The 26334-nt window shown below is 35.1% G+C and overlaps 4 protein-coding genes across 4 annotated transcripts; 2 read left to right on the top strand and 2 right to left on the bottom strand.

Annotated features, from left to right (window-relative positions):
* The first annotated feature begins 535 nt into the window (after nucleotides 1-535).
* LOC132062687 (putative UDP-glucuronate:xylan alpha-glucuronosyltransferase 5) lies at nucleotides 536-3578 on the top strand. Its single transcript, XM_059455217.1, has 2 exons — nucleotides 536-1343; nucleotides 2286-3578. Exons 1-2 carry the CDS (start codon nucleotides 572-574, stop codon nucleotides 3197-3199), a joined length of 1686 nt encoding a protein of 561 aa, XP_059311200.1. The 5' UTR covers nucleotides 536-571; the 3' UTR covers nucleotides 3200-3578.
* A 1941-nt stretch (nucleotides 3579-5519) lies between these two features.
* Nucleotides 5520-9266, top strand: LOC132062688 (putative UDP-glucuronate:xylan alpha-glucuronosyltransferase 4). The gene is made up of 2 exons (XM_059455218.1): nucleotides 5520-6273; nucleotides 8221-9266. The coding sequence occupies exons 1-2, from the start codon at nucleotides 5535-5537 to the stop codon at nucleotides 9147-9149; spliced, it is 1668 nt and encodes a 555-aa protein (XP_059311201.1). The 5' UTR covers nucleotides 5520-5534; the 3' UTR covers nucleotides 9150-9266.
* A 464-nt stretch (nucleotides 9267-9730) lies between these two features.
* Nucleotides 9731-16799, bottom strand: LOC132064229 (mitogen-activated protein kinase kinase kinase NPK1-like). The gene is made up of 17 exons (XM_059457142.1): nucleotides 16431-16799; nucleotides 16030-16071; nucleotides 15039-15104; nucleotides 14855-14965; nucleotides 14682-14762; nucleotides 14531-14608; nucleotides 14360-14442; nucleotides 13266-13347; nucleotides 13049-13149; nucleotides 12669-12708; nucleotides 12523-12582; nucleotides 12397-12446; nucleotides 11520-11706; nucleotides 11202-11429; nucleotides 10793-11103; nucleotides 10650-10717; nucleotides 9731-10285 (listed from the first exon to the last, which is right to left on the bottom strand). Exons 1-17 carry the CDS (start codon nucleotides 16728-16730, stop codon nucleotides 10182-10184), a joined length of 1992 nt encoding a protein of 663 aa, XP_059313125.1. The 5' UTR covers nucleotides 16731-16799; the 3' UTR covers nucleotides 9731-10181.
* Nucleotides 16800-18216: 1417 nt separating this feature from the next.
* LOC132064230 (kinesin-like protein KIN-14S) lies at nucleotides 18217-24017 on the bottom strand. Its single transcript, XM_059457143.1, has 14 exons — nucleotides 23760-24017; nucleotides 23595-23654; nucleotides 23466-23501; nucleotides 22365-22495; nucleotides 22180-22279; nucleotides 22018-22092; nucleotides 21635-21931; nucleotides 21251-21527; nucleotides 20417-20578; nucleotides 20028-20243; nucleotides 19903-19940; nucleotides 19551-19714; nucleotides 19356-19469; nucleotides 18217-19210 (listed from the first exon to the last, which is right to left on the bottom strand). Exons 1-14 carry the CDS (start codon nucleotides 23764-23766, stop codon nucleotides 18455-18457), a joined length of 2433 nt encoding a protein of 810 aa, XP_059313126.1. The 5' UTR covers nucleotides 23767-24017; the 3' UTR covers nucleotides 18217-18454.
* Nucleotides 24018-26334: the final 2317 nt, after the last annotated feature.

Genomic DNA, 26334 nt, shown 5'->3' on the forward strand with positions numbered 1-26334 from the left:
GGGAAAAATGGGGTGAGTGACGTGGGTTTGGGTTAGTTTTATTTTTTTTCTCTTTTTTTTTGTGTTTTCCTTTTTCTTTTTTATTTAACTTTATCACTTGGTAACTTTCCAATTATTTTTAAATTAAAATTCAAAACAGTAACTAAAGTAACTAATATTACCTAACTAACTAACTTTTGTCCTAAAACTATCCTTTTTTATTTAATAGTATATAGATCTTGAACTCTTTCCCACCTAATAAGTACCAACCAAAGACTATATCCATCAAAAACACTATGCAAATTTCCATACTTATCCCTTGATAAAAATAAATGTCCATTTACGGGTCCCAACCAACGATGAATTAAACAACATCATATTTGACTAACTCAACAATTAATTAAAAAATCTAGAATGTGATCGTGCATCCATGCACTCCCCACCAAATGTAAACTCATTCGATAGCCTTGAATTTTTCTCTTCAAAACGTTTTCAATAAAAACTAAAAGTTGGAAGTAATATATAGTAGAGGACGTATATATAACAAAGCAACTAACATACCACAGAGACGTGGTAACGTTCAAAAGAAACAATGGCATCGTCAAAGCCTCCTCTAACAAAGCCAAAATCCTTTAAAGCTCCTCTCATATTTCTCCCCATATTCTTCATCTACCTAACTCTAACTTGCAAATTAAGACCAAAACATCGTGATGTTCCAATCTCCCGCCTAGAAAAACCAACTAATTTTAGACAAAACAATATTCTTTCCATGCAATATGTCACCAATAAACCGCAATGGTTTCGACTTTTGCAAGATGAACTCAAGGACAAATCAACACTAAAAATTGGCCTCGTCAACCTTGATGATGTCTCGTTTTTAGACTACGTTGGATTGCACGGGGCAGAAAATATAGAGACGTTCTATGTGAAATTTCCTAATTTTTCGGATAAAATTAAGTGGAAAGACTTATTCCCAGAATGGATTGATGAAAACGAGGTATCAGCCAAGCCTACGTGCCCAGAAATCCCAATGCCAGTGTTTGAGGATTACGAGGAACTGGATGTGGTGGTTGCAAAGGTTCCATGTAAACATGTAGGGGCTGGTTCTAGGGATGTTTTTAGGTTACAAGTTAACTTAGTGGTGGCTAACATGTTGGTGAGAGGTGGTGGTTGGAACAAAAAACGTCCGGTTTATGCAGTGTTTATAGGCGATTGTGGACCGATGTGGGAGATTTTCCGATGTGAAGACATGTTGTTGCATGAGGAGAATTTAAGGGTTTATAAGCCTGACCTGAAAAAGTTGAAGGAGAAAATTCTTATGCCTGTTGGTAGTTGTCAGCTTGCTCGTCCATATGCAGAACAAGGTAAAAGAAATACTCAATTAGTTTTCCTTTTATCTAACTTTTGGAATTCCGAGTTTTGTTCTTCTTCTTTTTATGGTGGTGTTAGAACATCTTGAATAATTTTAGTTACATTGACTTTTTAACAAATTTTACTGGATTAATTAGCACTCCTACTGCATTTTTTATTCTATTGACTAATCAGTCATCGATAATTCGAAATTCATCACCAAAAGCACAAGAAAGTTTGATATGGCTTCTCAAGTTATTAGTTCTATCTACTACTCCCTCCGGATCAAAAAAAGAGTCCATTTAGCCTTTTTTTCTTAGATAAAAAAAAGAGTTCACTTAGCAAATCAAGAAAGAATTAGCCTTGTTTTTCTGTATTTGCCCCTATTAAGTGTTAGATGATCAAATTTCAATGCCTATTTAATTAGGGGTAGTTTAGTCAAATTACCTATTTTTGTCTAGGAGTTAGTATTTTCTTAAGGGGTGTGCAAATGGCTAAGTGGACTCTTTTTTTGATCCGGAGGGAGTATTACACTTCTTAATTTACTTGTTGGGTGGTTAAGGTATACCTTTCGAGCAAAAATTCTCAATTCATAATTTTCTTTTGATCACAAGTAAATACACCGGCAATCAAAATTTGCAAACATTATGCATTAAGAATATTCTGTCAAGAAAAACGTTTACAAAATTTTGGAATATTGAATGAACATACGTCTTTTCTTATATGACACATTTTTGTCAAACCAATTACTACTACTAATCAAGGGAAAAAACAGAGGGAGTACTTCTGGTCATGTTTTCGAGTCATGGATAGATCATACTTTTGGCCATTCTATGGACGATTACCTAATAATAATAATAATAATAATAATAATAATATTTTAGGTGATAATTAGTATCAAAGTTTTTACATTATTGCGTACACCAAAGTTAAAAGTTTGTCACAATTACCTGCAGGACAAGAGGTACAAAGGAGTTATTCGACATTAATACAGGACAAAACAATGTTCCATAAGCGAAGAGAAGCTTATGTAACAGTACTCCATTCCTCAGAAGCCTATGTTTGTGGAGCAATTGCATTGGCACAAAGCATTATTCAAACCAACTCTACAAGAGACCTTGTCCTCCTAGCAGATGACTCAATTTCTCTAAAATCCCTTCATGGTCTCAGAGCAGCAGGCTGGAAAATCAAGAAAATCAAAAGAATAAGAAGCCCACATGCCCAAAAAAAAGCGTACAACGAATGGAATTACAGCAAGCTCCGGATATGGCAACTCATAGAATACGATAAAGTCATATTCATCGATTCAGACTTCGTGGTTTTCAGGAACATCGACCAATTCTTTTCGTATCCAGAACTATCGGCTGCTGGAAATGATGGGTACATTTTCAATTCAGGCGTTATGATCATAGAACCATCAAAATGCAAGTTCCAAAATTTAATGAACAAAAGGTTTGAGGTAGGTTCATATAACGGAGGCGATCAAGGCTTTTTAAATGAAATGTTCGTGTGGTGGCATAGGTGGCCTACTAAATTAAATACTCTCAAGATTTTTGGAAATTCGAGTTATCGTGACCTACCTGATGATTCATATACTGTACATTATTTGGGATTGAAGCCATGGGCGTGTTATGAAGATTATGATTGTAATTGGGACAAGGTGGAATCTCAAATTTTTTCTAGTGATTCAGCTCATAAGAGGTGGTGGAAAGTGTACAAGAAAATGCCTTTGGAACTTAGGCAATATTGTGCATTGACACCAGAAATGGATGCAAGGATAATAAAGTGGAGGAGAAGAGCTAAGAAAGCTAATTTTTCAGATGGGCATTGGAGAATTCAAGTGAAAGATCCAAGAAGACTTTCCTATTGATGTTTATTTGATTAAACTAACAAGATGTCCAAATCATGTATACTAACAATTTTCCTTCTTTTTTTTTTTTCCTGGCTGAGATGTAGTGGACATATGGCTTGCTACATTTTGAGCTAATTTAGCAATAACACTTCCAGAGAATGTACCAATGAACAAACAATATTGAAGTATATTGTGATTTTTCCTTCTTAAAAAAAATATTTCTGTGCAGAAGTACACTGGGTATTGACTTTCAAAGTTTATGGCACTTGAAATAGAAATTATGTTGAAATTGATCTTACTTGCGCAAATCAATTAAATCATTGCTCTTTAAAGAAAGCGAATACAGTACAATCCAAATTAGCCATATACACAGAACATCTATGATCGCCCCTTTGCTTTTGTCAACTTTAATGAAATCTGCAAAAAGTCTTATTAGGCTAGACAACGGTCTACCAATTATTTAGATCAAATGTGTCAAATTTAATCCATGAAAGTATAACTCATTCAAACAACTACTTGATTGCAAACTATAATTTCTATTTGTTCGTTTGACCAATATTCTGAAGGGAAAATGACCTAATAATACCATCTAAGACACTATATTACAAAACATAAGGATACTTTTCCTTATTTACAAAACATAATAACTTAATTACAAATCATACCAGATCTGAAAATTTAAAATTCCACCCTTCCCTTGACCTTTTCCCAACAGCCACCCTTCCCTTGTCCCTTTCCCAGCCGCCACCCTTCCCTTCCCCTTCTCCCCCTTTTACTCTAACCTCTGCTTCAGATCTAAGAATTATAACAGGTGCCTATGTCCAGCTATGTTAGAACCTCGACAAAGATAATCGCAAGATGACAAAAATATAGTTTTTAGCTAGTATTCAAATGTCGGAAGTCGCAGCAATAGAGTTTTCCAAAGAAGAATGTTTTAATTAGTACTGATAGATGCCCTTTTTTCGATTCATTGATTGAATCCTCAACATCTGTTATCTTCTTGACCCGTTTCATTCAATTACTCAAAAAATTGAGATTCTTTAACACCGAAAGTTCTTTCCTTTTCTGTTGATATACAAATTTCTAAACAAACTAAAACGCCTCATAGCAAATATTGGACTTTAACGTAAGCACTTTCAGTACTATAAGGATTCCTTGTAAAGCGACTTGTTTATGCGGACCTTCAACACGACAATGTGTGCAAAGTCCATAAAAGGAGATTATGAGAACTAAAATCAGAAGGTCAACTTTCCCTCCGTGCATTTAACAATAAGAAAATTTGTATTAAATTAGTCTTAATATTGTATGAAAGTTGTAAACAATATTGTTGTAGTTATATTAAATTTCAACCGAATTTCAAAACGAGATTCAAAATTGTATCAAATTTGTATGAATATTGTAGGAAAATTGTATAAAATGTTGTTATAGCTGTATTAAATTTCCAAAAACCTAACATGAACTCTATACAAATTTTTATACAATTATATACATATTTCACACTGTTTTTATACCGTTTTCATACATGAAAAATGTGAGAATTCTAAACCATGATCAAGATATACATATTTCATACAGTTTTCATATACAAACTTTTGAGTGAAATTTTTAAGCCTTGAACGAGATATACACATTTCATACAGTTTTCATACACAAAATCTTGAGCGAAAATTTTAAGCCTTGAGTGAAATTCTTCGTATATGTTTTGTAAGAAATCTATCATTATATTTTGTAAACTGAAAAGTCTCATCATATTTTATAAATATATTCTATTTTTATGTATATATATGTCATTCTCCCTATTCTGAATCAATTGGATTTTGTTCCACATAATGTTTAGTGATACTCACTTGTGTGTGGTTGGATGCGTTGGGCAGGACATATGTCCATTGGAGGGGTAGAACCCAAGTTAGCCCACCTAAAAATTAGGTCCATTTAGTTTGCATATGTAGCCCAAATTAACACATGGAAAATATTTATAACTTGGTTTGTTTGAAATAGTCATGATAAACAAAAAAGCAGTTAGGCTGACATTCCTAATTTTGTTTGGATTAGGTTGACATTCCTAATTTTGTTTGGATTCGAGGAATCTTAGTAGCTCAATTGGTTGGCTAACTAAACTTTCACCTTGTTAGTGAGGATTCGATGCGTCACTTGGTAATTCCCTCCCCCTTTCTCCTTCCCCTTTTGGATTCTAAAGTCGGAACAAACAAAGTTCACTGCATTTTACTTTATTTTTCTTGAGTGCAAAATAACTTTCTTTCTATTGAATTTCCTTCTCTTTTTAGAGAAAATTTTCAATTACAAATGCTCCTCGCATCTTCAAAGCAATCAAAAACTTTTTTTCAAAAAAGAGATGGGTTCCAAGCCTTCTCACACCAAACCAAAGCTTTTCACCCTTTCAATAGTCTCCTTTTTCATAGCCTTCATTTACCTAAGTATATCACACAGTTTTAAACGCCATGAAACCTTAATATTCCACACCTTAACAGATCAAAAACAACCAACAGAAATTTTCCCTAGGCCTGTCATCAAACCTAGTTGGTACAAATATCTCCAGAATGAAACAAAAAAGACGAGGTTCAAAATTGGACTAGTCAACGTGCACAAAACACCTATTGAAGTTAAAGACCTACACGACGAAGAAGCAGAGCTAGTCAATGTTCATTTTTGTCATGTCAATAAAAGTGTTAAGTGGAAGGACTTATTCCCGGAGTGGATCGATGAGAATGCGCCTCAAAAATCATCTCAGTGTCCAGAAATTCCAATGCCAGAGCTCGAAGATTACGTCGATTTGAATGTTGTTATGGCTAGAATTCCTTGTGAAAATGCTACCAATGTGTTTAGGTTACAAGTGAACCTAGTCGTGGCTAATCTTTTGGTGAAAAATGGATTGGATAGTAACGATGTTTATCGCGAAATCTACGTTGTTTTCATAGGACCATGCAGTCCTATGGTTGAGATTTTCAGGTGTGATGATCTAATATGGCATGAAGGAAATGCATGGATTTACAAGCCTGATTTGAGAAGACTCAAACAGAAAACTCTCATGCCAGTTGGAACTTGCCAAATTGCTAGTCCATTTGCTGAACCAGGTATGTTAAAATTGTTTTCCTTCTTTTTTGAGTTTAACTTATATATCCCGAGTGACGGAGCTAGGAGCTAGGAGCCGGGGGCGTAACGGTTCATCCAAACACTCTTCGTCAAAAACTTTTACTATATAAGATTAAAATTAGCTTTTATGTATATATGATAGACGTTAAATCCTCTCATCTTCTTCGTGAGTTTACTTCTTAATATTTTGAATCTCCTTAGGGAAAATCTTGGCACTGAAACTGTATATACCGTCAACGTAAAGGAGGGGATGGAGATAAAGATACTAAGAAGATCGGGACTCACGACCTAAGTACTAAGTAATCTTAGAATGGGTATTCTTACCTTCTACATCAAGCAACTGTGATCTGATAGTGTAAAAAAAATTACACCTCCGGTGAATATTGGTTAAGCTTTTTTTTTTATTTTTTTTAATTTTTTTATAAGGTACCAGATATGGTTCAAAGTATTTCATTTTCTAGATTTGTTATATGTTACATGTAACGTGTTATAGCTTCTATTTTTGGATAAATTAGGAGCAAATATAGCAACTTCAAGATCGCAGGTAAAGGGAAATAATTGAAGCATCAGATTTTGTACTTTGAATTTTCTTTGTTATGTACGTAATTACATATATATAGCATCATAGTTAATATTCTGAAATAATTGACCACATGAATTGTTGGGAATATGTTGGCTAAGCATTGTACAAATGCACTATCAAACTTTATAGAAAAAATTGCTAGATATAGAAAATGAAAATTTCTATCATTAAAGGCTATAGAAGAAGGAACAATTTGAAGTATTTTTCATGTTAACTTTGGAAGCCAGCAAGGAATTGATTTTGATCTCAGCTAACACCTCTTAGGTAGACTTTTAACTCTCCTATATATGCCGAAAACTATTCTGGTTGTTTTATTCAGGCCGAAGGTGTTATCTTAGAAATAAAAGTTTAAGTTATATACGTGACCATTATGTCATTTTTATTTGTTGTAGCAGATCATATATCTTAGTTTCAAAATTACAAATCCTACATTATATGTCTTGAGAGTGACAAAAATATATTAAACTATGCATATAACTTTAGATATATTTATGTGCTATGATTTTTTTCGACGTTCCCCCAAATAATTCAATATTTTTCACTTGTTTGCGTTTGTTTTTTAGTTTGGCAAGTAATGAATTCTCAGCTAACGTACATTATTATTGTACTGGGCATCACCCAATTGTGTCTATACAGCAATCTGAAGATAGGTACTTCGAATCAACAATAAGATTTTATGGAAATGAATTATTGACACTAAACAACTTACCAAAGGACTAAATGAAATCATTCAAATTTAATTCAGTTATTCTCCTAGTAATAATATTCAGTACATTCCCCCATCCCTGTGAAGAGAGTAATCCAATACTTTACCATATCAGAAAAGAAATAGGCAGAGAAAGAAAGGGAAAAATATTTGGAGATAAACATATACTAGGTCTCCTATTCATTTTCGCTGTTCAATATATATTGATAAGATATGAAGAGTATTTGAAAAAAATCCTTTTTTTCTCCTTGGGAGAGTAAACATATTTTTGGATAGTCGAATAAAAAGTACTCCTACAACTAATACCTAAAATATCGAAAAATATAAGTACTCCAATCGTCCAAATTTATGTAAAATAGTTTCATTTCTATTCTGTTCCAAAAATAATGATATAATATCTTATTTAGAAACAATTAATCTAAACTTCTCTTTTTATCCTCAATGAGACGATTGAAAGTCACACAAATGTTTGTTGGTTTGTTTTAGACCACAACTTTCAAAAGTTTTTTCCTTGAACTTCATGTCTAGTCAAATGCCGCCGCCTAAACTGAAAGGAGGAAGTATTACATTCGCTATTTTCTCTTTGCCATCTTCATTTATTTTCTCCTCATTCATTTACCTTGGTTGAAAATACTATAGGTCAAGAAGAATGGAGAAAATATGCTTCATCATCCACAAGTAACAAAATTGGCCACAAGCCAAGAGAGGCTTATGTGACTGTTCTTCACTCCTCAGAATCATATGTTTGCGGAGCAATATCTCTAGCACAAAGCATCATCCTATCCAACTCCACAAAAGACTTAATTCTCCTTGTCGACAACTCAATATCACAAGAAACACTCCATAGTCTCAAGCTAGCAGGATGGAAGATCAAAATAATCGAAAGAATACGAAACCCTCATGCAAAAAGAGGAACGTACAATGAATGGAACTATAGCAAGCTTCGAATATGGCAACTAGTAGAATATGACAAGCTCATATTCGTAGACGCGGACTTCCTCTTCTTCAAGAATATTGATCCTTTCTTCATGTTCCCACAGTTATCAGCTGCTGGTAACTGTAGGCACGTGTTCAACTCAGGGATCATGATAATCGAACCATCGGAGTGTACTTTCAAAACCCTAATGGAGAAAACCCTAACTGTTGTTTCGTACAATGGAGGTGATCAAGGGTTTTTGAATGAGGTTTTTTCTTGGTGGCATAGGTGGCCTGCTAAATTGAATTATCTGAAGAATTTTCAGACAGATGAGAATAGGAAATATGAATATCCTGAGGATGCATATGCAATGCATTACTTAGGTTTGAAGCCATGGATGTGTTACAAAGATTATGATTGCAATTGGGATGCTTTGGAATATAGGGACTTTCCAAATGATCTGATTCATGCAAAGTGGTGGAAAGTGTATGATTTAATGCCAAAGGAGCTTCAGAAGTTTTGCGATTTGACTCCAGAGATGGATACAAGGATAAGATTGGAGAGACAAAAAGCTAAGATTGCTAATTTTTCTGATGGGCATTGGAAGATCCAAGTGAAGGATCCAAGAAGACTTTCCGATTCCGACATTTGATTAATATTATTATTTCCTTTTTTTTTTTTTTTTTCTCTTCAAAAGAATTTCTTTGTTGTTTCTTGTAATTTTTTCCCTCGATCTATTATGAAATACTGGTAAATGCCAATTTTACCACTTATATGTTAATGATGGATTTGGGCGAGCTCGGGAAATTTCAATTTGTAAAGAAGTGGTTTATCCATTTTTGACTCTAGTTAATAAGAGGTAAACGTATGGCTAGCATGTTTAGCAATTGAATCCTATTTAGACAAAATTCAAGGTCCAGAACAGATCCACTTTCTGGTATTAAGCACATGTTGTACTTTAACCAAGTATCTATATAGACACTCTTATCACATATTATACTTATTAACCTGGGATATCAAATCTCAAATAAAGTATACATAATGAACAAGATGAATTGTATGCTTTAATTTTCATTTTTGGTGTAAAGAACTAGTACATGATGCAGAATATATTAGAGCTCATAGAATCCCTACAAGGGTAGATTTAAGATATTTTTTGCTTTTGGCTCTATAAACATTCATAATACCCCCATAGTGTTGGATCAGTAAAACTTTACATTGCAAAAGAAAAGATCAGATAAATGCACTCGCAACAAATTTTCAGGCAAATTACATCTGCGCTTCAATATGAATCATAAAACTGGAAACAACTCATTGCAGGAAAGTGGAACAGGACATATCAGGTGGCTACAATCTGCCATACCTATGCTGATTGTCCTACATGAAGGAATTTTACAACTCAAGAACACACAATAAACTCAGCATCCCCTTCCTTGAGAAGGGGAGAAAAAGAAAAATATAAGGAAAATAATGGAAGGAGGATCAATCCCGAGTGGTAACATATCATTTTGTTGTCGGCTTGTGAGGTGGAAGCAAAACAACAGCACATGGACCAACCCTGTGACTAGTTTTTAGCGCATCTGTGTCGCCAAATGTGGTAACATATACAGTAATGATGCTTCATAGAAGGGTGGAAAAAATAACCTCTTCCTTGAGCTATGCATGCTGATATAGAAATATACAGTCACTTTCCTGGAGATGCAAACCTTGAACGCTCTCTCTGTCGATTCAAAGCTCGATCCTTGGGAGAAGATGTTTTTCCTCCCACACCAGCTTGACGCATCATCTCTGCAACCAATAATGCACCCAGTCCGCAATTAGAATCTTCTATCATTCAGAACCAGAAAAGTGACTAAACATTTCTCTCCAACGAGTGGTATTAGATTCAAAGGTATTCCATTTTGACAAAAGAAGAGTGAAGCTAAAGATTGAACAGGGATCACTATGGGGGTATACTAGGTCAGAATTTAGCGCTGGAAACTAAGCCCAATGCCTTACAGTAAGTAGCCATTCAAAGTGATAATCTGCAAGTTTTTAGTCAGTATGCAGCAGCACGATCCTAGGGACAGAGACTTTCCCACATCGACCGAGCATAATTAGGAATTGAAAGCGTCTAAGAAAGGTTGGTATCAGGAATTTCAAAAAAGTATACCTCGCTTTCTTTCAAGCTCTTGGTCAAGCTCTTCCTTCCACTTCCTTTGAATCTCGCTAAAACTTGCACTATAAACAGAAAAACATCTTCACATTACAGGAAAAAAAAACTCAAGACAAAAGAAAGTTGATTTATACACTTACATTGGACTATTTGATTGCCTCCGCTCATTAGACTGCGGTGAACTGTCATCATAGTCTTGGTTGCTTCCGCTGCCAATACATGATGTTCGCTTGTTGCTACTTCCAGGGCTTGGACTACTGATCATATCAATTCCTGTAGACGGGCTTCCAATAGGACCCCGACTTGGTGACCTACTTTTCGGGGGTAACTTCAAGTAATTTGGTGTAGTTTCATCACTTGTAGCCTCAGCTAACTGTAGAGAGTATGAAGGATTCAAACTGTTGTAGAACTCTTCATACAGAGGTGTCTGCAGTTTCTTTAGTTCAAGAGCCTAATATAGAAATAAAACAACCACGTTAAACGCAAAGCTAGAAATATGTCATAATGCCTCTTCATAGAGAGATGTCAAGCAGCATGAGAAGTGGGTACCTTTTCGTCCAGGAAGGCTCTGATTTTAGACTCGGTAAGCTCATCCTCATCTTCTGATATGGAAGGACCACAAAAAACTGCAGAATTGTTGTTAGGTGTGAGTGAAATTCCAGCACCTAAGCCACCTTCTTGATTGTTAACTAAATCCGTATTCCCTTGTCGCGATTGAGGAGTCATGTCATAATCACAGCTCCAATCATCCGAGGGCTCAGCAATGGGATTGAAACTCTACTTAACATGACGATATAGAAGAAATCAACTCAAGTGAATGTATATAATTTTAGCAACAAAGCAGCAGGCCGGAGATGCTTAATATACCTTATTGAAGTCATCCCCCGTCTTAACAGTTCCTCCACCCAAGAGAAAATTATCAGTATCATCAATCTGACACATGTCATCATCACTACTGTTTCCTCTCCACATATTTCTAGCCTCCGACAAGTTATCAGTATTTTCTGTTGAGATATTCAAGGTGCCCAAGTTGCAGATGTCTACTGAACCGGCACTGATTGTCAATCCATCATCATGATATTAGACATAGTTGCTTAATAGTCCATATAATCAACAGAGAAATGTATAATCCATATTATCCATGTAACATGCAACCAAAAGCTATTTCACAAGCAGAAATATACGGGTTTTAAATTTCAAGGTCAAAATCTACAGGATTTCTTCATCGCACTGTTCAATGCGTTGCATGTTTGTTGATTAAGTTACCATTTCATATCCTAAATATCAAACAAATATAGCACAATGGAAGAAAAAGATCTATATAGGGTGATTGCAATTAGTCATGTTAGTGCGTGTACTTTAGGTCCAATGTTTTCTAGGAGTGTTTTCATCCTATTAGAGATTTATATATCAGTACAAGATGTAACAAACTTCCATTACCTTTTTTTTTTTTCACTACTTCTATTTGTTTTTTTTTCCATGGTGTTCACGCCAGCTTACGCAACTAAAATGAGCTTAAATGGAGCGAGATAGATAGTAAGAATTCATATAGCCAGCCCCAACATGCTTGTTGAGGCATAGCTGTTGTTATATTACAAATCAAAGGATTTCGATCTTTTTCTATATCTGTTGACATAAGCATTTACGTAGTGGAACTGTAAGCTTTAATTCCAATTAAGAATTTGAGATTACACGATGCAAATACTATCCAGTCTGTGCTAAAAGAGAGCCTTAGAGCACTTACACGCTTTTCACATTATGCCCACTCGAATAAGAATGACCTTGAGATTTGCCCTATCAGAAATGAAGTTCAGAATGTGAGTGCCTGAGCAATATTAATTACATTGCCAATTGATGTAGATAAACTAACCATCATAGAACTAGAACCATCAGGAAGAGATAGTTGTGCTTCACCGGTGACAAATGGATGCTACATATAAATCCAAGAATTAACTTATTATTGCATAATACAAGAGACAAAATGATAACGGATTGTCATAGGTCAAATCAAATCACCTGTAACAACTCACTAGCTGATGGCCTTAACTCTGGTTCCCTGTGTGACATATCTTAGTCTCATTAATGGTGTAAAGAAGGAGAAACTATACCAGAAACAATAACCAAATAAAGGGTGAAGGAATTAGCATTATATCTACTGGTTACACTAATAATTTAGAAAGCATCACTATTTTCAAGGTCACTTCTGAACAATCAAATATCAGAAACTTGGTAAAGAAGGATATTATATAAAACTATATTCCCTCCAATTGAGTAATATTTTCAACTTTATATGGTGTCACATCGATGTATAGTACGAACATCAAACCGCACGGTGGTTTGATTTATTGTGCTATTATTCGACTTCGTCAAAAGTCAGATAAGCGTTGACTACATACTTCTGTAAACATTTCAGCAGAAAGTCTTTTGCTTCAGCAGACACGTGTTCAGGGATCGGGGGATGAGCTTTTGTTGTCCCAATATAGAAGAGTGCAGCGACCTAAAACGAACACGAGATCAGCGCAAAGCATGAGTGGACCAGCATATTGTAACCAGTTTATATATGCCAAAAGGAATACAAATATAGATTTAACAAGACCTGCATGAAGTCCATACCTCTTGATACTGTTGGCTCCAGGGAGGCTTGCCCGTGGTCATCTCTATTACAGTACATCCTACGCTCCATATATCAGCAGAGCTGAAATTCATATACATAATACAAGGACATAATTATTACCAGCAGAACTTATACTGAAGTGATCGATTCAAGGAATATGTTGAGAAGGCTAATAGATCCAGAAGCATACATTAAAGTCAAAAACAAGAATTGCCATTTCTCCAATGGGTTTTACTGAATCAATTCAAAATCAAAAACAAGAATTGTTATTTCACCGAGAAACTCCTCTTCCATCAAAAAGTTTGTTCTACTATAAAGAGAAAGTTTTGATTCAAAAGCTGAAATACTAACTTATCTTTTTGTTTTGACCAATAAATACATTAAAGTTGGAATTAACCAGAGTATTAGAAGAAGTAAAGGTGTCACGGAGTCTGAAAGCATGTTCATAACTCAGGAGGGTGGCAAAGTGAACTGTCAGAAAACTAATCAGCATATTAACTGGATAAGGAATGAAAATATAAAGCAGTAGACATAAAGACATAAAACCAGACTTTTGACCCAGCGTGGACCATTATGATTGAAGAAGCAAAACAAGAAAAACTTTACAAAAAGGTGAGCAGGAATTCCAAAATTAAAAAAAAAAAAAAATGAAAAATGGATGATTCTTCTAAAAATAAAGAAGAGGCAGAAAGGTTTAAGAAAATGAAGTATGGAGTGAGAGTAGCATAAATAGGCTATAAGTTCTTCTATCATAGAGAAGAAACTGTTAGGCTCACCATAAAGAGAATAGTAAGAAACGGCAGGGGCCATTTGACTGAGCACAAGAGAACACTAACTCAAGTTCACGAATCATGATCAAGTTTGCAGCAACGCAACATGGTCAAGTATGATCAGATTATTGAATTGATTCTTATAGTATCTAACTAAATCAAGAGCTAAGACCAATTGTGAAACCAAAAGTGCACTTCCCAAGTCACCAGCAAAACAAACAAATGAGATCCAAAGAAGTGATACATATAGGTAAAATATTTGCGCTCTAGATCAAACAAGAAAATAGCTACAGATTTATCAAAAAAAGGGTAATTATTCTTACAAGTTATGACCGGTTTGACGAATGACCTCAGGAGCCATCCAGTATGGTGTGCCCTTCATGGACTTGGCACCTGATACAGTAGCCTAATGTAAACATGTTTCATCAATATCCTCTTCATTACATCCAAACTAAACGAGACAAATATAGATTGAGAATGGATGGTGAACATACCAGTTCAACAACCTTCTTTGATGCCCCAAAGTCAGCCACTTTTATGCAACCTTTGTTATCAACAAGGATATTAGCCCCCTGAACCCAAATTAATACACGAGATTATTATTGGTCATACTTTAATAGAAAGAAAAGAAAGGAAACAAGATACCTTAATATCTCTATGCATGATTCCATTCTTGTGAAGATAATCCAGTCCTAGGAGCAGTTGCTTAGTGTACGTTCTTATAACCTACTACCGAAGATAGTGTTAGATAGAGACACTCAATCAAATGAATTATACATCGAAAGAGGGTGGGAAAACAAGACCGACAATGAACTTACGGGCTCGGGGAAAGATCCAAATTTGCCTAAAAGGGATGATATAGATCCACCAGGTACAAATTCCAGCAAAATATTTAATGTGTCTTCTTCTCTCACAATTCCAAGATATCTCTGAAAACACAATATAGCAATTGAGTATTTCATGGACAAACAATTACCCAGACAGGAGTCAAGGATTACTTACAACAATATGCGGATGGGAGAGATTCTTGAGAAGCTTGACTTCCTCCTCAAGCTCCTTAACATGGGCCTAATCAGGACAATAAAAAACCAGAAGAATGTATCAGACGGTAGCCAAATTAGAAACTAACACATCTAAAAAATGTAGATATACAACAGTCTGTCAAGATGTCTTAAGCCCTCAGATTCAATATAACAACCTTCCATCTTCACATAGCTATCATAGAAACATCTCCTTTACACAATGTCGATCACTACAAGTAAACAAGAGAATAGCTAATGAACTGAAGACACATTCATCAATGGAAAGCGTAGAAAAGAAAAGCTAAAGTATACTCAAACTAAATATAAGTAAAAGACACTGGCAACAGGAAACTACTATGAGAAGGCAGCTTCATTGTATAACAATTCAACTACTCTAGCAGACTTTTAACTTCATAATGAATGATTTCCAACTTGAGAGAAAAGAGCAGCAGAGATTGAAAGTATAACCATCAAACATTTGTATAATCAAACAGCGTAACAATCTAACCAATTAAACTTATGTCTTTTAACATCTTCGATTCAGGCATTCAATGCAACCAATAGAATTAGTAATTATATCATTACAACTTCTGGAAAAAACAAAAAGTATACAACAACAATAACATACCCAATGTAATCCCACCAAGTGGGGTTTGGGAAGGTAGAGTGTACGCAGACCTTACCCCTACCTTGAAGGTAGAGAGGTTCTTTCCGGTAGACCCTCGGCTCAAGGAAAAACAGTTCAAAGCAGTTCAGAAAAGGAAGTAACGGAAATGAAGAAGCCATGGCAAAATACTACAGAAAGCATGACATAACATTCTGAACAGTAATTACAACAAAATAATACGCTAATCGAAGTACAAGAAGCAGCAGATAGTAATAGGAATAGAAGGACAATCAACTACAGGAGTAATGCTACGACCACTAGTATGGAAGGAAAAAACAAAAAGTATGTCAATGTCAATTCCAACCTGAGCTTTCTCCTTTGAAGCACTGTTTGCAGCTATCATAACCTGAAGAAAAAACATAACAAATCGAAAACACTTTCAGGATCACTCTTCAGGAAAAAAACAAAATACCTAGGAATTCCACTAAGATCAACAAAATGGCAGTCCAAACAAAGAAAAAAAAAAGCGAAACTTACATAAATATATCCCTCGGCCATCTAATTTACCAAACATGGCTTAAGTATAGACTACCTACAAAATTTGACTGTATAGATAGTGTATAGGTATGTATATTATAGGTATAATAAACTATACACTACTGACACACTGTGTACATATATTATGTAAAATCGATAGCCAAATGGTACTTGTCTGTAATTTCCCCAAAAAAAAAAGTAGTAGTAGTAAGTAGTTTGGATAAGGACCTGTTTGACGGCGAGAAGTTCACCAGAATCGAGATTCATTCCCATATAAACCTGTCCAAAAGCACCACATCCTATCATTTCTCCTTTTCTCCAACGTATAGGACGCACAGCAGCGTCACCGCCATCTTTAACGGCGGTTGACGGCAACGCACGCGGTGGTGGCGAGAGCTTGGAGAAAACTCTGGAGTTTCGAAGACAGGAATTGATCTTCTCAACTAGATGATTACCGTCATCTGCAACGTCGGTATTCGGTGTTCGGAACACCAGTGATCGACGAACTGATCCGAATATATCTTGCATCGTGAAGGAATTGGAAGTTCTAGGGTTTATTAAAGGAAGAGAAAACGATGAGTGACGGAATTCATCTCTTTTGAAACGAAGAAGAGAGAGAGAGAGAGAGAGAGTGTGTGTGTGTCTGTGTGTTATTGGGAGTGGAAACAGAATGATTTTTGTGGTTTGTTTGTTTCAGTCGATCGTTACTGTAGAGAAAGGAAGAGAGAGAGAGAGGAGGGAAAAAGGTGAAAGGCAATTTCTTTTTGAAAAAAAGATGGAATAAGAAATTTACACGAACGCCCCTCTATTGTGTTTCTTCGAATGCCAAAATTACTTGCTATTCTAATTTTTGTTGTTCCGGAAAAATTCCTAGTACTCCCTCCGTCCACATTTAAGTGTCTTATTAATTTCCTTTTAGTTTGTGCTTAAAAGAGTGGCTTTTTTAATTTTTAGAAAGTTGACAATTCAAACATCCTAAACGACAAATTTATAGTCACAAGACTCAAAAAACATTTTAGTACATTACACACATTCTTAATTTTGACACATAAAATTCAAAAGTTTCTCTTTATTTCTTTAACTTCATGTCTAGTCAAACTACACTTCAATTAAGATGAAAAAAGTATTATTTATCTATGGCAAAAGATGGTTTTCAGTGTCTTGAGACTAAGGAAATGAAGAGAAGACCGAAATGAAGTATTCGAGGAAGTGAAGACGCATCTATTGATTTGGACATAAAATATCACGTGAGATAAACTTTTAGTAATCGAGCAATACGAGTACCATAAAGAACACCCCCTTCAATATGCATCTACTAGCATTATTTATCAATGTTTATTTTGTTGAATTGATTAATTCCGTATCATGATACCAATTGAATTTTAGTACTGGATTTGGTTACTCCAGCAGGTTACTTTTGTGTTTTCAGTATTCTGCTGAGTAAAAGGCCGTCCATTGACAATATGAAGGCAGGAAGAAAATCACCACCAAATGTTGTGATGGGGCAGTAAGTGTTTCCTCATCCTTAAATGTATTTTCTAGGGCGAATCCGAATTAATCGTCCTCCAATACGGGTACAGGAATCCGAAACCAAAAAGGTACAGGAATCCTAAACCAAAAAGAAGGCAGGCAAATCCACAAGTAATTAATTCCAATACTTAGCTACCCCTTCCATCTGGCTGATATGTTTTGCCTTTAAATTCAATGTGATCCCTTCTTTTAAGGACCTTGTTCGAAATTACACAGTAACCCCAGTAAATTTGAAGTACGAAAAACACTCATTTGTTTTAATTACCCGCTTTTCCTTTTACTTGCATTTTCCAAATAATTTGAATAATTCCGAACCAAAGTTGAGCTAGAAGTTCCTCTATGTGCTTAGATCTTGATATATGCAGCAATGCAATTTCCCTGGAATAGAGCCTACCAATCCGGACAGGATATCTTATAAAGACACATGAAAAAACACAATGATAAATCAGCAAATCTTATGGCTAAGCTACATGAATAAACACAATGATCAATCAGCAAATCTTATGGCTAAGCTGTACTACTGAACATGATATCTATCTCTTATAATGCACATATCAAAAAACACAATCATCAATTCTTATGGTTAGCTCTACCCTACTAAAGAAAGGATGGGGATTGACCATAAGCAAGAGAGTAGCTCATAACAGTAAGCAAGATGCATACACTGTGCAATTAAAATCAAGGAGGGGAAAGAACTAAAGAAATCTATACTCAGGGCATCATTAAGAAGAAAGGAAGGACTTCCTATTGCTACTTCTCGCGGCCTTCTTCAGAGGACTCCACACCAATTGCTTCTTTAATGCAACAACTGTTGGATGCTTGGGCCTCCATGAACCTGGTGCTTGTGAAGGAGGACTTCCCATGAATTTACTGCTTCGTGAACCAACTGGGGTTGCCCCTATGGGTGTAGCAACAGATGTTTCCTTCACCTGAGGTATTGGAGAAAGCGCTCTTGATGTCCGCCACATTCTTTGTGGATCCCAAACAAATGATTGCCGACCAACGAAACGGTCATTCCTTGGTCGAACAGCAGAGTTATTGAAAGTCGACATGCTGGACTCAGGGCGAAGGGTTGCAATAGAAGCCCGTCTTTTGGGCTGCAAAACCTGGTTTGTTCCTTGAGGTGGTGGTCTAACTGCAATAATAGATCCTCGCCTTGGTTTCACAATTGCCTTTGTCATAGATGGTCTTGCTATATTTTCCTTGTCATGTGATGCCACTGGCACAAAGGACTTCCTGGCTTTTGCAGGAGGTCGAGGAAGAGGGGATGGTGGGGGCACAAAATTGCTGATTTTTCTTAGTGGCAGTCTCACTGCTTTTGAAGGAGCCAGTGGTGGTTTCTTCTCTGTTGTTATCTTCTGTGGTTGGCTTAAATATGATGAGGCGGTGAACTCACGAGAACCTCCAGCTAAAGCCTTGCTTTCCTGTTTTAGACGTATTTTCCTCTCCTCTGCCAATTGGTTTTCAAGATCACGAACCTGTTGGGAAATTGAAAAGACTTAGCTCTTTCAGAATCAAGACTCGCAAAAGCTTAAGCTTAGAATGTGGCTACACTGTAAATGTGAAACTACCAGAAAGTTTTTAAGAAATGCCATGGAAGAAGGAAGATACTCTCTTTCCTACCTTATCCTGAAGACTTCTGCACATCTGTTCTCTGGTAGCAAGTCTCAGCTGCAGTGACTGCAAACTGTCCTGTAATTTTTTGGTTTCCTTCTCATCATGCTTAGCTTTTTCTGCCTGTTTATGTACATCACAACATCGTTAGCTGTTTGTTTATAACTATCAAATGTTCATTGAAAGAGGTGGTTGTATAACTACCAGTAGTTTATGCTTCATGAGCTCTGCAAGGTCTGTCTGTTTGCGAGCCGGGCCATGCTCAACTCCTCGGACTCGACTTGCAAAATTCAGTGAGCATAGAGTCTCTCCCAAATCTGAGTTATTAGGGCTGATTTGGACAAACATGACCGCTTTGCAATCTCCTCCTGCAATTCATGTTCGTATGAGATAATTCAGTTAATCTAAGAAAATGATAAACAATCATGTTGAGAGGATTAACTTGCTGTTTCATCAAGCTTATTTGGAATTTAAACACTTTGCTTAACATTTTGAAGGGACTCTTATCACAAAATTCAGTAATATCTGATAATCCGGATGCTTTAAAGAGTCTTACCCAGAGAGCTCTGCAGCATATGAGTGAGCTTTGAATTCCTGTTGTGCAGAGGGACCCAATGTTATTTAACGGAAAAATAGTACCTAAGTGGGGTAACACATGCGCAAATGGAAGGGGAGAAATACCTGTATGGAATGTGAGATGTCTTAGAGGCTAGTGCAGAAATGACATCCCCAAGTGCAGACAGTGACTTGTTTATGAATTGTGACTCTTTCAACCTCTCACCTTCAACTGCTATCCGTCCCACACGCTCACTGCCAGCAAGGTCAACAAGCCAAAGGTGGCTCCTAGTCCTCTGGCCATTAATCAAGTTGTCTCCCACAATAGTCACCCGCAGTAAGCTAAGGTAAAAGTGACAAAGAAAGTGTGATTCTTCATTGATAAGACCTAATAGTGGATTGTAAAACTAAATTCTTTTAAATTTGTATAAACTAAGGCATCGGCAGGAGAAATGTAAAAGGAAGAGAGGGAAAGATGAATGTAAAATTCAGAGTAAAAGTTGTTAAAATCTTACCAGTGAGAGCGGCTGCTAAGCTCGTTAGCACTAGTCGATCCAACCGATCTAGCCCGACTTCCGGACTTGAGCAGCTCCCATACTTCTTCTGTACCATATACACGAGCTTCCACAAGTCCTGGAACTTCCTGAGTTCCCTCTGCAGATTGTTTTATCTCCAACCTGTTTCATGTTTAAATATAAAATCATTTCTTCAATACATAAACACACAGACACTCAAATATTCTCTTTCCTCAACAAAAACAGAAGCTAGTTTACTAACTGTACTGCAAGCTAGTTTACTAACTCTAGTTTCTGGTTCACTAAACTTGACAAACTTTTCCTCACTGTACTGCAAACCAATTGACTATTAGTTTCTTCGAACGGAGCCCTTATGATCATTTAAGCAAAGCACTGTTTTTCTAATTCTATTTTGCATAGCGCCTTTTCTGAATTATGAAAATTGTTTCTGATTACATAGAAATACTTGAAACATAATTAGTTTACTTTGTATCGTTTTTCAGAAAAAACTTTTCTTTAAGAGATATTATTTACCTCTTTAGCTTCTGTAAAAATATATATACTAATGAGATCAATCTTTAGAGTTATTATAAGAATGAAACTTATTACCTTAGTCAATTATGTTTAACACTCTTATATAATCAGAAATCAACTTTATAAATATGCCCATTTTGATCTCCAAAATCTAGCACATTTACTTTTAAATTCTGGGGAGAGAATATTTGCCGACCCTGAATGGTGTTCTTATCTAGCCATAACCAGCATTTTGGTCATAACTGCAGAAGCTTGAAAGCAGAACCAAGCCAATAAAATAAAGAGGGATTAAAAACTTACTTCTTAGCCGGTTGATTCGAGTCTACCAGGAGGTCTTTTATCTTCTCATTATAAACCTCTAACATGCTGACAAACAACTCATATTTCATGATACTGCTTCTCTCACTAGATAAGCTAAATAGCTTCTCTAAAGTCCGGTAGTTGACTCCCCTGTTTTCTGGTATCCCTTCCATGGTAAACGTCTTCCCTGTTCCAGTTTGTCCATAGGCAAATATGCAGACATTATACCCATCCAAAACTGAGGTCACAATGGGCATTGTTTGAGCAAAAACGACATCTGCATTAGAAAATTACAGGATTTAAAAGTCAAATTACATAAGCAGCAGAAACATTCCTTACACAAAAATCTTAGATACGCACATCAAATCATAGATATCGACTCACCTTGGTCATCCTCAGGTTTAAACACATAATCAAACTTAAACTGCTTTTTCGAGGAACCTGCACAATTGATCTGCAGTTCATTTTCATGAGATGGATCAAATTCAACCACAGATGTTGATCCATCTGCAATTTCACCTGCATTTAAAGGTCTACATCTACAGAAGACCCTGATATTTCCTTTGAGTTCGATCACTTCATTGTACAGACGTTTTCTTTCAGTACACTCCTCCAGATACTTCTTCTTCAGTAGTTCACACTCTTCATCATACTTCTTTTTTAGAAGTTCATTTTGAACACCTGAAATAGCCGAAGAGACCACAAATAGATCAAAATCGATAGCATACAACTGTATAAAAAGACCAGATATGAGATGTTGTTCATACACTCCTCCATATACTTCTGCTTCAGTAGTTCGCACTCTTCATCATACTTCTTTTTTAGAAGCTCATGTTGAACACCTGATACAGATGAAGGACCAGAAATAGATCAGACTGTTAGCATACAACTGTAAAAAAAAAAAACAGATATGAGAATGTTGCTCATACTCGTATGCTGAAGAGCATTAGAAGCTTCAGAACCAGGAAGAGAGTCCACGCTCGTGCCCTTGACTTCATTACATAACGCTGCCTGTTCTTTTGTCAAGTCCTAAAAAGAAGGGATATTTATGAATAATAACTCGTTTGATCTCCATTGAAACATACATTTTAGCAGGAAGTGGTTAGCATCTTACGAGCACTTTGTTGCTAGCTTCAATCTTCTCTAGAATTGGAAGAGACTGCTCTTGATTTGATGAACATACTTCTGTGGTACAACGTAAAGCATTACTCTCATCCGCTGAATCAGAGGTTCTTTCAGCTATAACTGAACAAAAAGGCAATAAAATCCAACAAATGTAAGAAGCAAAGCCTATCATTGAGAATGTCTACACTACAGACCAGCTCACTTTATAGCTTTAAGTGAAATCAGGGGGCTCAACTTTATAAATTTGTCTTGGTGAAAAGATAGTGAAATTCAGAAGCAAAGTCTATTTTGTAAAGCATAATCCAGGACGGTAAATCAGGCATTACAAAATTCCGCCCAAATTCCGCCACCCTAACTTTTTCCACATTAATCAAATAACAAGGGGGTAACTAATAGCTCTTTCTTACAGTTGCTGCCAGTTTCTTGAGTATAGAGGTTACATAACAGCTACTCAAAATCTTTTAGTTATCCTCATCACATGACTTTGTAAAATATTTCCAAACTGTTGACTTAGTCATGGAGAAACAATTACAGGACAAGGACAGAAATCTGAAGTTACATTCTTTTACACTACTTCTTGGCACTATCAGTTACCATCCAAAAAATAGGTTTAAATAAAATATAAAGCATTCCATTCTCAAAATTCCACCCGAATTCCACCACCTAAATTTTTCCACATCCATCAAATAACAAGGGGGTAAATAATATCAGTTGCTACCAGTTTCTTGAGTAACAAACAAAGAAGAATGCTGCAGCATTTTAAATGTTCAAACATCAAAGAACCTAACAGAGTTAACACAACAGCTAACCGAAATCTTTTAGATATCCTCATCACACGAAAATAAACATTAAATATTTCCAAATTATTGACTTGAGTCATGTAGAAACAATTACAACACAAGAACAGAAATCTGAAGTTACATTCTTTTATACAATTTCTTGGCACTATCAGTTGACTCATCCAATATAAAGGTTTTTGAAAAAAATACAAATCATTCCGCTGTCAAATAAAATTCACAAGATTACACTCAATTGACCTTTCTTGAAGCAGATAAAATAGTATACAAAAATATTAAACAAGAGGACCAACCTCCATCAACAGTAGAAGAAGATTCTAGGGTTTCACCTGAAACAAAATCAATCAAATATTCATTACCATTACTAAAAAAGTAAATTTAAAAAAAAAAAAAAAAGAATCCACTGAAGAGGGTAAACGAACCCCCATTTGAGATGGTGACTGCGTGATCAAAATTATCGCATAGCTTTTCTAGGGTTCGATCTGAAAAAAATACAGAAATTTGAAGTTCATATATAGAAAACACTTGAAAACTACTATTATATACATATACATCCATCTCAGTATAGAAAGAAAGAGAAAGAGTACCATCCATTATTATCGGTGACTGTGAAATTAGTGAAGAAGGAAGGATGTTTAGATTTGGGCAAAGTGAAGTGCAGAGAAAAGGGATTTTGGGAATGAATTGTTATTCTTGAACGGTCACAATGGGGTTTGAATTGAATTTATGGTGGGATACCCAAGTTTTTGAATTCATGATTCATCTAACCGTTAGAATCAAATTGGAAAAGAATATTTCGTCAATCTCTGCCGTCCGATTTGAAGGAGCTACCTTTAACGGCTCATCTCCTCTTTCTTCTGGGAGCGTCTCATTTGTCCTTTAAAAAAAAAAAAAAAAATCTATATTTACTATAAACCTTTTATTATTATTATATTATTATTATTATTATTGTTGTTGTTGTTGTTATTGATAAACATGCTATTAGTAGTAGAAATATAAGAGCATAGAACATTTATTTGATATATACAACTTTTTAAATAGTAGAAATATAAGAGCATAGAACATTTATTTGATATATGCACCAAACTGCACGCATATATACACCTATCAATAAACTTTTGTCTTTTTCGAGAAGGTGCTTTCTCAATTATTACTCAAATCAAAAGCAAGTGTATCAAAAACAAAAAAATGGTCGAACAAACTCACATTCCATCGAACCACATGGAAACATCTGCTAAACTATAGTTAAGTGATGTGTATTTTTCCATCAAAACTTTTAACAACCAATATTAGATTGTTTGGTTTAGTATATACAACGATGTAGATAAGTATTTACCTTCGATGTCAGCGAGCAAATTTTATTCTAGACTTTGAGTAGAGTCTAAATTTGTCCTTTAGTTGTTGTCGTTAGCCCATTAATAGTAGAATTGAGCCACTTTGATAATTACGGAAGTAGAAATAAGATAGAGCATCATTTTTATGTTTATATCGTTTCTCTCTTTTTCTGATCGAACAAAGGTTTCAAATGTGCATCTTATGGGATAATCATTGGTCAACCAATTAACGTCACTTGTGACATAATCAATTTTTAGGAATAATTTAGTTGAGGCTATAGATATGAGTGCTAAAGACGATCTAATTGAGGAATAGAAACAATTGACACAAGAGCTCCAAAAATAACATCCAAAGGTGACCTTTGAATTCTTAAGTAGGAGACAAGGAGGAACACTTACGAATGCCAATCATTACATAAGCCGATTTTTACACAAATAACAAAGTTATTTCATTTTACATGGCCTAAGATATTTTGGATCCTTTACCCTATAATTAAACCACTTACCTCTTTATCTTTTAAGATAAATATATTTAAGGATGTAATCATTTTTTGTTTTGTTTTGACTCAGATATATTTTCTTGAAATATAATCACAATTAAAATGAGTTGACACAATTTAATGGTAATGGTTATAATTTAAATGAAGTACAATTTGATTGGCCAGCTTAATCCTTTTGAGTTTTGAACAAAGGTTTGGTTACAACGTTAATATTATGCAAAAAAGCTTTTGATGACTCACCAAAAATAATGTATTGAATGTGAGTTGATCTATATATAGGGTCATTGACATATCTAATATGAACACCAACGAGAAAAACTTAGAAACCAACAAAATGTTTTCGATGGATATTGCATTGAATTATGTTTACTTTGAATTTTAAAGGAGACAATCGAGGTTTGATTTTGTAATGCCAATCATCATTACATAAGCCGATTTTTACACAAATAACAAAGTTATTTCATTTTACATGGCCTGAGATATTTTGGATCCTTTACCCTATAAAAATCCAAAAACATCTTTATCTTTTAAGATAAATATATTTAAGGATGTAATCATTTTTTTGTTTTGTTTTGACTTAGATATATTTTCTTGAAATATAATCACTACTAGAAATTTGACGTATGGTAATGGTTATGCTAAACGCTCAATTTTTTTGATTGTTTTTACATTTTTTGCGCTAGTGCCCTTCGTTTGGTGGTCTTTAAATTTTGCCTAATTTACAACGTTAATATTATGCAAAAAAGCTTTTGATGAATCACCAAAAACAATGTATTGAATGTGACATGCAATGATCTTATATATAGGGTCATTGACATATTCTAATATGAACACCAACGAGAAAAACTTGGAAACCAACAAAATCGATTCTGATCGATAAAATTTGAATTATGTTTACTTTATTTTAAACACTTAAACTATCGAGTTAGTTAGTTTGATTTTGTAAGTGAGAAACGAGTCAAATCAAACCACTAACATTCTTAGTTATGATTTTAGATTAAGATCTTATTTTTATTTTCAAACCTCGTTGCGTTAATTATCCTAAAAACATCTTTGAATAGTGATAGACACCCGAAATAGGAAAAAATAAAACATGAGGTTCAATATTCACATTGAATTAGACTATAGAGCACAGATAAATTGGATGGACTTTAATTTTTTTTAAACTTTTTGCACCGTTTCGAAGTGAACCAACACCAAAGGAAAAATTTAAACATTTCAAATTATTTTGCTTTTACATGGGTTTACAATTTTAAGTGAATTTGCAATTAAAAATTTATGAGTTGGCTAAAAATTTAAATGGGTCCACACAATATAATTGGCCATTA

The sequence above is a fragment of the Lycium ferocissimum genome, chromosome 7, assembly GCF_029784015.1.
Source record: "Lycium ferocissimum isolate CSIRO_LF1 chromosome 7, AGI_CSIRO_Lferr_CH_V1, whole genome shotgun sequence".
NCBI lineage: Eukaryota > Viridiplantae > Streptophyta > Magnoliopsida > Solanales > Solanaceae > Lycium > Lycium ferocissimum.

Coding starts and splice junctions, on each gene's coding strand:
- LOC132062687 (XM_059455217.1), top strand. CDS start 572: ATGGCATCGTCAAAGCCTCCTCTAACAAAGCCAAAATCCTTTAAAGCT. Junction 1,344..2,285: donor TCGTCCATATGCAGAACAAG/GTAAAAGAAATA, acceptor AATTACCTGCAG/GACAAGAGGTACAAAGGAGT.
- LOC132062688 (XM_059455218.1), top strand. CDS start 5,535: ATGGGTTCCAAGCCTTCTCACACCAAACCAAAGCTTTTCACCCTTTCA. Junction 6,274..8,220: donor TAGTCCATTTGCTGAACCAG/GTATGTTAAAAT, acceptor AAAATACTATAG/GTCAAGAAGAATGGAGAAAA.
- LOC132064229 (XM_059457142.1), bottom strand. CDS start 16,730: ATGCAAGATATATTCGGATCAGTTCGTCGATCACTGGTGTTCCGAACA. Junction 14,443..14,530: donor CAAAGAAGGTTGTTGAACTG/GTATGTTCACCA, acceptor TGTTTACATTAG/GCTACTGTATCAGGTGCCAA. Junction 10,286..10,649: donor AGAGCTTGAAAGAAAGCGAG/GTATACTTTTTT, acceptor TATTGGTTGCAG/AGATGATGCGTCAAGCTGGT.
- LOC132064230 (XM_059457143.1), bottom strand. Junction 23,502..23,594: donor AGTCACCATCTCAAATGGGG/GTTCGTTTACCC, acceptor ATTTTGTTTCAG/GTGAAACCCTAGAATCTTCT. Junction 19,211..19,355: donor GCAGAAGTCTTCAGGATAAG/GTAGGAAAGAGA, acceptor ATTTCCCAACAG/GTTCGTGATCTTGAAAACCA.